This window comes from Hyperolius riggenbachi, chromosome 12 (genome assembly GCF_040937935.1).
Source record: "Hyperolius riggenbachi isolate aHypRig1 chromosome 12, aHypRig1.pri, whole genome shotgun sequence".
In the NCBI taxonomy this organism is placed as follows: Eukaryota; Metazoa; Chordata; class Amphibia; order Anura; family Hyperoliidae; genus Hyperolius; species Hyperolius riggenbachi.
Genome location: NC_090657.1, coordinates 100948863 through 100961465, shown reverse-complemented (window position 1 = coordinate 100961465; position 12603 = coordinate 100948863). Strand labels below are relative to the sequence as shown.

General features: G+C 43.3%; 1 protein-coding gene and 1 long non-coding RNA gene across 23 annotated transcripts in view; one reads left to right on the top strand and one right to left on the bottom strand.

Annotated features, from left to right (window-relative positions):
* Positions 1-12603, bottom strand: part of THRA (thyroid hormone receptor alpha) — a 1122562-nt gene that overhangs the window by 20601 nt on the left and 1089358 nt on the right. For all 21 annotated transcript variants that reach the window (XM_068262452.1, XM_068262453.1, XM_068262433.1 and 18 more), the window contains 2 exons: positions 8712-8858; positions 8255-8513 (listed from right to left, as the gene is read on the bottom strand). In XM_068262452.1, coding sequence (XP_068118553.1) covers positions 8255-8513; positions 8712-8858 — 406 coding nt within the window. The remainder of the gene's footprint in view (positions 1-8254; positions 8514-8711; positions 8859-12603) is intronic.
* The window catches only part of LOC137541247 (uncharacterized), a 227202-nt gene that overhangs the window by 145143 nt on the left and 69456 nt on the right, over positions 1-12603 (top strand). The window lies entirely within an intron of this gene.

The following is a 12603-nucleotide window of genomic DNA, read 5'->3' as shown; positions in this document are numbered from 1 at the left end:
ACTCCCACTCTTCCAATTCAAGGAAACTAGTCAATTCTTGTATCCACTCTTCTATTTCAAAGGGATTCTGCTTTTTCCAGTTTTGTGCTATTAATCTTTTAGCAACTGTTGCTGCTGGTACAGATATAGTGTTCATCAGTCCTACTTCACCGTCACCTGCATCATTGAAAATTACAGTGAAGTTATTCAATTTGCATGATTTAGGGACACGTTCGTTACAGAATGATTCGATTTCGTTCCATTTTTTTTTTATAATTGGACATGTCCACCACATGTGATTAAGTGATCCCAACTCTGTATTGCATCTCCAACAGAGTTTAACTGTGTTTGTTTTAATTTTCCCTAGCCTGTGTGGAGTAATGTACCATCTTGCTATTATCTTATAGTTTATAAGTTGGTATCTGGGATTCTGAGTTATCCATATATGCTTAAAAATGTTTGCCCAGTCAAGATCCTTTCTTGGGTCTAGTTCTTTTTTCCATGATTTACAATAGTGAGGAAGAAAGGAATCAAAAAATTCACTAACAAAACCATACATTTGTGAAATTGATTTTTTTTGTTTTTTGGCAAAGTGGAAACATTTTTCCAAAGGATTTAATTGTTCACTAATTTTTCCTCTTAAACTCAATAGATAATTATGTAGCTGATATTGCCGAAACTTATTGTTGTTCTCTATTTTTATTTTATGGTTTATAAGTTCGCGGAGTGTTGTGGACGGAGTGAGTCCGCTACCTCTGTACCAGAATTTATCTAGGCCGGGTATAAAATCCGGATTATTACCTATAGTGGTTAACGCAGAGATAGATTTCTTTTTTTTCATCCAGGTTAGTAATTCCATGAAAGAGTGGAGAGTAGGAGTCAAAAGAGGGTGTGATACCATGGTTAGCACCTTCTGAACTGTGGTTAAATGCCAAGATTCCACTAGGGAGAAATTAATTAGCTCTCTTTCCCCTTGACACCATGTTTTGTTCGGGTCATTTATTTTTATCTCTAAAAGCCTATCGAGTTGAATGCTTCTATAATAATACTGAATGTTAGGAACTCCCATCCCTCCCATATCCTTTAGTCGACAGATCACTTTCCATGCTATTCTATGTCTACCTTTACCCCATATAAAGTTCTGGAATATATTACGCCAATTGGAAAACCAGGATTGTGGAACTGCGATAGGGAGATTTTGCATAATAAAATTTATTTTCGGAAGTATCTTCATTTTAATATAATTTATCTTTCCAATAACATTCAATGGGGATTTTTCCATGGCTTTCATTAAATTTATGCATTGATTTTGAACTACTACATAATTTTTTTGAAATAAGTCCTTAAAATCTACGCAAATATTAATCCCCAGATATTTAATTTTTGCATTACCCAGGTTGAATTTATGATCATTTCTAATTCTTTCCATTTCCTCAGGATTACAGCCCAAGTTTAGCAGGGTTGATTTGGAGTTATTTATTTTAAAGTTAGAAAAATCGCAGAATTGCTCCATTATATTGCATGCTCTTTCAACTGACACAGAGGGATCACACAAGGTCAATAGCAAATCGTCACTGCCAGCACTTTTTTTTCAGCATCACCCATCTTCCAGCCCCTAATCTCTGGGTCCCTCTGTATCAGTCTAATTAGTATTTCAATCGCTAGATTGAACAAAATCGATGAAAGAGGACAGCCTTGTCTTACACCATTGTTGATACAGAAGGATTCAGACATTGCTCCATTAATTTTTATTCTCGCTTGTTGGTTTAAATATAAGCCTTTAATTCTATTTAGTATTATTTCTCCAAACCCAAAAGAATCAACTACTGCATATATATATGATCTCGTTATTCTATCGAAAGCTTTTTCGGCATCAACGGTTAATAACACTGCTCTCTCTTTGTTTATTTTCATCCTATATTGAAAGCCTAGTGCCGAAAATATATTGTCTCTCATCTGGAAGCCCTTCCTAAAACCTGCTTGTTCTATGCCTAGTAGCTTATCTATAACTCTCTCTATCCTTAATGCTATTACCTTAGCGTATATTTTCACATCTGTATTAATTACAGAGATGGGCCTATAATTCGAGCATTCGTCTAGATTATTCCCTTCTTTTGGGATAAGCGTAATTGTTGCAAGATTACCATTAATCGAAAAAGGCTACTTTCCATCATTTTCGTTGACCCATTTACAGAACCTAGGGGCTATGCAATCAGCAAACATTTTATAAAAATCCACGCCAAGGCCATCTGGGCCTGGGCTTTTTTTGCTTTCTAGTATGTTAATTGCGTTATTTATTTCAGTTATTGATATTGGTTCGTCCATTACGACCCTATCTTCTGTTTGTAACTGACGAAGATTAGCTGTTCGTATATAATCCATTATCTGTGCTGGAGTTTTATCTGCATTTTGGTTATATAATTCTTCATAAAAGCTTGTAAATATCTTTCCTATTTCTTTACTGTCATAGTGACTAACGCCCAATTTATCCTTTATTTTTTCTATATAATTACGTGTTTTATTTTTCTCCTCTAGATTAGCCATTATCTTTCCTGGTTTATTCATATTAAGTGTATAAGATTTTTTTTAGCCGTTTATATTGTATACGAGTTTTCTCATTCAGTAATATGTTTATCTGTTGCCTGATTTCAATTAACCTTGTGTAATTCCCCACATCAGGGTATCTTTTATGCATTCCTTCCGCGACATTGAGGGCTGACATCAAATCCTCTACCTCTTTCTTTTTTTGCTTTTTAATTCGGCTTGCTTTCGATATCAGAAAACCTCTAATCACAGCTTTCCAGCATTCCCATAAAGTACGTTCGGGAATGTCTGGGCTTGCATTTTCTTTAAAGAATAAATTGATTTCCCTAGTGATCTCGTCCTTAATACCTGGTTCTTTGAGTAATTGTTCATTTAATTTCCAGATATATTCATTGCTTGTTTTACTTCCCCAGTTTAGCGTAATAAAGACAGGGGCATGATCGGAGTACGTAATACATCCTATTTTAACGTCAATTACATCCAATAAGTTGTCCTGATCAAGTAAAAAGTAGTCCAGTCTGGAGTACATATCATGAACCTGGGAATAAAACGTATAGTCCAAAACATCAAGGTTGCGGATTCTCCATATGTCAATCAATCTATTACATCTAAATTTGCTCACTAGGTGTTTTAGCTGACATTTACTTATACTAGATCTTTTCTTAGATGAGTCAACTTCTGGATTTAAAGTTATGTTAAAATCTCCACCCATAATTAACTTTCCTTTCCTGAGCTTGTTAATTTTGTCTAAACATTTCCTTATGAAGCCACACTGACCAGAATTGGGAGCGTAGATATTGGCCAGCGTTATCTCCTGGTTTTCCAATTTTCCCATCACCATTAGGAATCTAGCATCATCGTCTTTATGTATTGATATTATTTCAAAATTAACTTTCGTAGCAATCACAATCGCGACACCTTTTGATTTTCCTGATGTTTTGGAATTCATTATCCAACGATCGTATTTTTTATAACTTTTGCCTGGATTGTAGCTACTTTTAAAGTGGGTTTCCTGTAAAAAAGCAATGTCTATATTGTTTTTGTGTAACTCATTTATAATTCTTCCTCTTTTGACCCCTGAATTTGCTCCTTTAACATTTAAAGTTTCTATTCTTAGCAGTTTCATGTCATCAATTCAATATAGCCGCCATTTCTAAAACTAATCCTGACAAAAAAAGTGTTTAGGTATTGTATGGTAACGAGTATGAGCAACAAACAAGATTTTAGAAGACCTATCACACCAACATCATTCATCCCATTTGTGTTCCTTACAGCCATTTCGAAGTTTTGATCCCACGATCTTGAGACTCCTTCGCCATTGTCAGTACAGCGTTCAGGAGAAAAATGTCTCTTTGACATCCTCAGTCAACCAAGAATCTTAATTGACTAGGTGAGTCCCGCCTCAGATTCAGGTCCCTGATCACTCTCCCCGACCTCCCCCTCATACTCCCAACCTCTTATTGCCATTGCAGGAAGCCCGAACATTTTAATTACGGGAGCAATCGATTGTCCGTCTTTCAATGTGTAAGATTTATCAGCCATGTTTACAATTAATGACAATGGGAAACCCCATCTATAGGTTCCACCTCTCTCTTTAATGGAAGATAGTAAGGGTTTTAGTAGTCTACGTCTGTCAATGGTTCTTTTAGACAGATCATTAAATAATTCAATTTCATGACCGTCAAATTCAATTTTTCCTCGTTCTCTTGCCATTTTTAGAATACGTTCCTTTTGACCGTAAAAATGAACTCTGCAGAGGACATCTATTACACTACCCGACTTGGAAGTTCTTATTTTCCCAATTTTATGTACACGGTCAATTTCTATTGTTTCAGGGTGACTTTCTCCCATAATGTTTTTAAATATTTCACTGATGGTCAATGGAAGGTCGTTATGTTTCAAATTCGATGGTAAACCGCGTATTTTTATGTTATTTCTCCTTCCTCTATTCTCCAAATCATCTATTTTACTTGAGAGGGTGTGCAGCTGATTTTGGTGTGACTTTAGAGTGTTGCTTTGTGTGATGACGTCATCTTTATTTTGGTCAAGTTTAGATTCTATTGAATCTATTCTGCCTGTCAGGTCTGATATAGCTTCTTGCAGAGGTTTTATCTCCTCTGAGATTGTTTTTTTAATAGTATTTTGGATAGTTTCTATCATAATACCCTGCCAAGCAGAAGAAGCTTCTTTAAACCAGTTTTTTAGCTGGTAATCTACTTCTTCCTTAGTAGTATATCTAGGTCCGCTTTTCGCTGTCCCCGTTTGTCCTTTTGCGCCTGCACCTTCACAGTATTCAGAAATTTTTTTTATAGTGTGTAGCGATATCTGATGGTGTAATTGTACCAGTGGGTTGCATTGTCAAAGATCTTCGTCTTTGAGGGGTTTCAGGGGAATCTTGATGTTTCACACCTTCATCACCTTTCTTGGAAGAGGCCATTCTATTAAAGTTTGTGTTTTGCGGATTTAATGTAAAGCCGTAATTTTTTAGTTCAGTGCTATTTTTAGTTGCAATGTTTTTGGTTTTATACCTTGTAGCATTGGCCATATAAATGCGTAATAGCACAGAGCAATAATGAACGGTATGAACGGTATGAATGGTATGACAACTAATATCCTCAAATCATACGATAATATTATAACAGTACTTGCTTATGGCTATTATTGAGGTAGTTAATCTCTTGTCTCTGCTCCTTTTTCCCCCTTTAAAATGAGAAAAAAACATAGGAGCTCAACCAGAATAACCAGAATGACCGGAAAAAGTAAATGCATTGGTACACAGCAACTTGCACGGGTTATGTAGTTTATGTAACTCCCCTTTTCTTAGCTTTTTCTTTTACCACTCCCTCATACTGTTCCCCACTTGTTCCGCTCTCTTCTACTTTCTGAGCCTCTTTCTAGGCCTCTTTCATTCACTGTAGTGCCTTGTCCACTCCTCTACTCACCACCACCACGCACACCGTATCCTCCTTTAATTGACCAGCGGCAGTTGTGCACTACAAGCTGTGCTCTTCACGCGCTGCATGTGCCAACTTATCTCCTCTCTCTCACCTTATCTCCGCAACACGAACGTCGGCGGTGTGCAGCTGAGTCAGGGCCACCGCCGCGCCACCTAGAAGAAACGATGAGAGGCACAAAGAAAGACGCGGTGCACCGGACAGGGCAAGGTGCGCTGGTACGCTGGACGCTGCGCAACGCGTGGGACGTCGTGGAGACACCACGAGACACCGTGGATCCGTGCAGACAGAGCAGGTAGAAATAAGCAGATCGTGAGGACGCAACCGAGGTAGAGCAAGATAAGGTAGATGGAGGGTGTCAGAGTGTGTCAGAACAGCAGAGTGGCAGAGCGGAAATAGAACGATATCAAACGATATCCAACGAGCACCCTGCGGGTGAGTGGAGCTGGTGGGTAGCGGTAACAGCAGCGCAAAAAAAACAACAACCAATAAGCGTGAGTCAAGGTCGATAGTCCACAGTCAGCTGACAGTCAGCAGACAAGGTAGCAAAGTGACAGCGAGTACGCAGATCAGATCAGTCAGCCAGCAGGAGAGAGGATCCAGACCTGGCTCGTAAACCTGCCAGCACAGGGGCCTCAGGAAGCACAAAGAGCTCACAACAGCAGACAAAGTTCGGCACGCAGAGAAACATCACAGGCATCACAGGCAGGGAGGACAGCTAGCAGAGACGGCAAACGCAACACGATACCAAACACATTAGGAGGGTGTGAGGCGGGAGGAGAGACCAGGAAACATTCCTCCTACAGCAGGACACGGATCACGGCTGACGTCACATCCTCTTCCAATCCTTACATTGTCTGTTAATGTGTATTAAATGCAATGAAGTAATTATACTCACAAACAAGGGTCGCCGCAAAGGCAACCACTGTAAAGGCAGGTGGGGAGAATTATGACCTGACCCCACTTAGGTATTGAGAAGTTGCTCTCTGTAGACAGGAAAAAATGGGGATACACCCCTCCCACCAAGGGTGGACTAGATCAATTTGCAAAAAGGTGAAAACAGAGGTGCCAAAAAGAATAAAATGGTTTAAAAGTGGGGAGGTTGGTGGACTCACCTCTCTCAAGTAGAAAAGAACCGGACAATGAGACGTTACTAATGAAACCTATTGCTTGATGAAGCGGGATAGTGACCCGTGAAATGCGTTGCATACTTGGAGCTTCCTAATAAATGTTACTGTTATTTACAGTAACGTCTCATTGTCCGGTTCTTTTCTACTTGAGGGAGGCGAGTCCACCAACTTCCCCCTTTTAAACGGATTTTAAACAATTTTATTCTTTTTGGCGCCTCCGTTTTCACCTTTTTGCAGTTTAGACAAGAGAATAAAAATACTAATACCTAGTAGGCAGGGCCTTACTTATAATTGGATAATGTGAGTTTATGTCTGGGAGAATTAAACCGAATTCCTCTTTTAAAGCTCTGCAAGGAAGTATATTTTAGTTTAACCTCTTGAGGACCACAATATTAAACCGCCTAAAGACCAGGCCATTTTGCTTAAAAAGGGCCACTGCAGCTTTAAGACCTCACTGCAGGGCCGCACAACACAGCACACAAGTGATTTCCCCCCCCCCCTTCTCCCCACCAACAGAGCTCTCTGTTGGTGGGGTCTGATCGCTCCCCCTTTTTTTTTTTACTAAAATAAAATATATGAAGTGGGAAATTATGGATGGCAATAATCTGGCTGTGTGCTTCACTGAAAGCTCTTTTTTATGTGTGAGGAGAGTCAGGCCTTGTTCACATTATAAATCGCCAGCGCTATCGCAAACGCTAAGCGATTTTTGAAGTGATTTTGAAACTGCTTTTCAAGCACTTTTGAGTAGTGTTTTACTTTTCACTTACTGACGTTAGTCAGCAAGTGAACTCTTTGTCCCAGAAATTAATAAATACAATGTATTTATTCAGAAAAGCGCCGGGGAAATAGCTCTTCAAAGCGCTTGGCGATCTCTCTAATTTTTCTATTAAATCACAAACACTCTGAAAATGGTGCAGGAGCCGCGTTTGCGATAGAATAGAAAGCTCATTGCTTATTTGAGAACACTCACATAAGCTAACATTGCACAAGCGTTTTTAAGGCGATTTTTAAAATCGCCTGCGCTTAAAAATATATGTGAACAAGCCCTTAGACTGTACCTGCCCATACATCCGTGCTGTCAGGCACAAGGCCAGCCAACCTCCAGTCATTGCTACCTCTTAGGCCTGGAACTCACTAGCAGTACGTAACTAAGCAGTTGTGATTTGAAAAGCTCTTGCTAATGTAATGCTATGGGAGTGATCTCACTGGAGCGATGTGATTTTATAAAGATCCCCCATAGCATTGCATTAGCAAGAGCTTTTTCAAATAACTAGCGCTTAGAAAAGGCTGCTAGTGGGTTTGAGCCCGTAGGGGGTGTCAAGCCCAGGCAAAAAAGTGGTCTGTATAAATCGTGCTAACAGGAACTGTCTGCACTTCTCAAGGTGCCCATCAATGATCTTCATTTTTAATTTTTTTCCAAAGTTCTGCCGAGGCTTTGACCGCCCCATCTGTGTTGTCAGGGTCCATGCAGCAATTAGGCCGCTGCTGCCAAGCTGTGGCAACACAGGTGAAGGTTTCCTGAAGAGATTTGGAGGACTTTGGAAAATATGACTGCATTGCTGATGAGGGGGCGGAGCATCACCAGTGTAGCAAATTACATCCAATCAAGTAGACACATGTATAGCTTCCACACGGCACTGTACTCACCTGAGGACATGAGCAGAACAGCTTGCAGCAGAGCAACTTCCGTGTCATCCAGATTGAATGCAGACAGAGATCTTCCCAAGTCAAATATAGCATCTGAGACCACTCCCAGCCCTCCATTCTTCAGCTGTTCCCGCTTCACTGCCATCTCGCCACTCAGTGTCAGAGTCTCACTGTCTGGGTCATAACGCACTGCAGCTCGGAGGGACATAATCTCCATACAGCATCCTTTCAACAGGATGATCTGGTCTTCACAGGGTAGCTGAAAGCATAGGTACATATAATGCAAGTCAGTGGGAAATGATTTGAAGCTAGAGCATGATGCCAAAACATGGACCTGCTGAAATAATGATTTAGATACAATAATGTAACATTTCAGCCTGACCCTGCCTGTAATTCAGCAGGCCGCCCTGCCCATCTCTTTCGTAATGCCTTCTCTTGTTTACTATTCAGTGCTCACCTCTGAGAACATGGGCAGCTTTTTAGCAAAGTCCACCACTCGAGTGATTGCAGGGGTGATGATCTTGGTGAACTCACTGAATGCCTCCAAATCCACTTTATCACTGTCTGGCATAGAGGCCATTGGAGACTGCCCAATGTCTTCAGGCTGTAGTGTGAAGCAAAGGAAAAAAAATGTCAATGGCAGGATGGCGAGGAAAAAACAGAAGCCGTATATACTGTAAATATAGGCTACTGGTAGAAATAACAGTACACAAACACATAGGGAACAATTTAAGGTACTAATTTGCACATGAAGTGTAAAGCTTCAGGCACATGGCAGATGGAATTTGGCCAAAGCGGCCAATAAGACCGCTTCTGCCTAGAATCCAGCATGTGTGCAGCGTCCCCCGATGCCTCACCCAATGATCAGCCCGGTGGACCAATTTGGCTGATCACTGCCATTTAACTCCTGAACCGTTCCATCGGCCCTCTTTTCTACACCATAGCAACAGAACATGTAGCCAGTGGGCTAGCTACACATCTGTATAGTTTGTAGAGATGTACAGAGGCGCCAAAAGGATAAAATTCACAAAAAATGTTTAAAACGTTCGGGAGGCGGTGGTGGACCAACCAACCCAAAACAGACACAATGCTGTGTGTCCCTCTGTGTCCCCTCCCTGCCATGTTGTGTGTCCCTCTGTGTCCCCTCCCTGCCATGCTGTGTGTCCCTCTGTGTCCCCTCCCTGCCATGCTGTGTGTCCCCTCCCTGCCATGCTGTGTGTCCCATGCTCCAGTGTCCCCTGCCCTGCCACGCTGTGTGTCCCTCTGTGTCCCCTCCCTGCTATGCTGTGTGTCCCCTCCCTGCCATGCTGTGTGTCCCTCTACAGTGTCCCCTGCCTTGCCCTGCTGTGTGTCCCCCTCTCCAGTGTCCCCTGCCTTGCCCTGCCGTGTGACCCCCTCTCCGGTGTCCCCTGCCCTGCCATGCTGTGTGTCCCTCTCCAGTGTCCCCTGCCCTGCCGTGTGTCCCTCTCCAGTGTCCCCTGCCCTGCCATGCTGTGTGTCCCCCTCTCCAGTGTGCCCTGCCATGCTGTGTGTCCCCCTCTCCAGTGTCCCCTGCCCTGCTGTGTGTCCCCCTCTCCAGTGTCCCCTGCCGTGTGTCCCCCTCTCCAGTGTCCCCTGCCCTGCCATGCTGTGTGTCCCCCTCTCCAGTGTCCCCTGCCCTGCGTCCCTCTTCTGTGTCCCCTGCCCTGCTGTGTGTCCCTCTCCAGTGTCCCTTGCCCTGCCCTGTGTCCCTCTTCTGTGTCCCCTGCCCTGCTGTGTGTCCCTCTCCAGTGTCCCCTGCCCTGCTGTGTGTCCCTCTCCAGTGTCCCCTGCCCTGCATCCCCTGCCCTGCCATGCTGCGTGTACCCCTCTCCAGTGTCCCCTGCCATGCTGTGTGTCCCCCTCTCCAGTGTCCCCTGCCCTGCTGTGTGTCCCCCTCTCCAGTGTCCCCTGCCCTGCTGTGTGTCTTCCTCTCCAGTGTCCCCTGCCCTGCTGTGCGTCTTCCTCTCCAGTGTCCCCTGCCCTGCTGTGTGTATTCCTCTCCAGTGTCCCCTGCCCTGCTGTGTGTCTTCCTCTCCAGTGTACCCTGCCATACTGTGTGTCCCCCTCTCCAGTGTTCCCTGCCATGCTGTGTGTCCCCCTCTCCAGTGTCCCCTGCCCTGCTGTGTGTCCCCATCTCCAGTGTCCCCTGACATGCTGTGTGTCCCCCTCTCCCATAGCTCCCAACAGTCCCTCTTTGGGAGCCCTGTCGCTCTTTCCTCCTTATTTGTCCCTCTTACAGGACTGATGTACAGACAGTGCAGTTTCTAGGCTAAAATGCACCCAGGATGAGGGTGTAAAAATTGCCCCCCCCCCCCCCCCCCCTGAAGCAAGGTATGGGTGCCCGCAGTGTAGGTTAGCCAGGTCTAGTTGCACTCAGTATAGATTCCCCCAGAATAGGTACCCCAGTATAGGTAGCCAGGCATAGGTGAGCCAGTATAGTTGCCTCCGGTATAGGTTAGCCAGGTAGGTGCCTCCAGTATAGGTAGCCAGTATAGTTGCCCACAGTATAGGTTAGATAGGCAGGCGTCCCCGGTATAAGTTAGATAGGTAGGTGCCCCCAGTACAGGTTAGCTAGGTGGGTGCCTCTAATATAGGTAGCCAGAATAGCTGCCCCCAGCATAGGTTAGATAGGTAGATGCCCCCAGTATAGGATAGTTAGGTAGGTGCCTCCAATATAGGTAGCCAGTATAGTTGTCACCTGTATAGACTAGCTAGGTAGGTAGGTGCCCCCAATACAGGTTAGATAAGTTAATGCTCCCACTATAGGTTAGATAGGTAGCTGCCCCCCCAGTATAGGTTAGATAGGTAGCTGCCCCCCAGTATAGGTTAGATAGGTAGCTGCCCCCCAGTATAGGTTAGATAGGTAGTTGCCCCCCAGGTTAGATAGGTAGGTGCCCCCCAGTATAGATTAGGTAGGTGCCCCCCAGTATAGGTTAGATTAGGTAGGTGCCCCCCAGTATAGGTTAGATAGGTGCCTCCCAGTATAGGTTAGATTAGGTAGGTGCCCCCAGTATAGGTTAAAAAGGTAGCTGCCCCAGTATTGGTTTAGGTAGGTGCCCCCCATGATGGAGTTGGGAGGAGCAGCCGCGGGGAGGGCAGCCCGACCTCTCCCTCCCTTCTTCTCTCCGGGCCGCCCTCCGTGCGATCCCCCCTCGGAGTGTTTAGCCGGAAGCAGAGTGTGTGTGTATCAGCGTGTAGGCAGAGAGGAGACTGGCGGCGAGAGAGCAGCGCTTGGAGCCAGCGAGGTGAGTAGTTTTGCATAGCGCTTCCCTGCTGCATTACTCTGCACTCCGAGGGGAGATCGCACGGAGGGCGGCCCAGGGAGAGGAAGGTAAGGAGAGGTCGGGCTGCCCTCCCCGCGGCTCCCCCTTCCAGCAGCGCTCAGGGCGCCCGCACATGACGCACGGCCGTTGAAACGGCCATGTGTACAGACCTAGTGAAAAAATTGTTAAATTGACTCTAAACTTTATACTCCTCCTTTAAACTCACATATTTGTTATTTCCATGTGTTGTGAAGGAAAATGAACCAGGATAGAAAGGACCAGTGTGATCTAAATGATAAAATTATATATTTTTCCTATAAAGTATTTATGGTATGCGTGACTAGGGGTGTGCTAGGGGTGTGATTAGGGGTGTGGCTTAAGTGTCCCTCTTTCTGATCTCAAAATGTTGGGAGGTATAGACAGGCCTAAACTCCCCACCTGCCCCTACAATGGTTGCCTTGGTGGGTACCCTGGTTTGTAAGTATAATACATACTATTCACATTTACTCCTCCTTTCCAATACATACTACACTATATTGGCCTCTCGGTTTTCTGCATTTTGTTCCATTACAAGCATCTGTATAGTGTCTGCCCTGTAGTGTGTGTGTGTGTGTATGCATGCATATATATATATATATATATATATATATATATATATATATATATATATATATATATATATATATATATATATATATATATATATATATATATATATATATATATATATATATATATATATATATATATATATATAAAAACTGAAGAAACTTGCAAAATGTATATGCAAAAATACAAAAGATTTTTATGAAGACAACACTTTTCCATAGCAAAGAATGGCAAAAATGCATCAGTTTTTAACGTCAAGATTAGCGCAGTTGTACACATTGAGGCGACAATGTCGACATGTTTCGGGATAGACCCTTCATCAGGCCTCCACAAAGAGACAAATCTGTATAGTTAACATATGTTCTTAATAAACATCTGGTCTATCCCGAAACAAGTCAATGTGTACAACTGCACTAATCTTGATGTTAACAACTGATGCATTTTTGCCATTCTTTG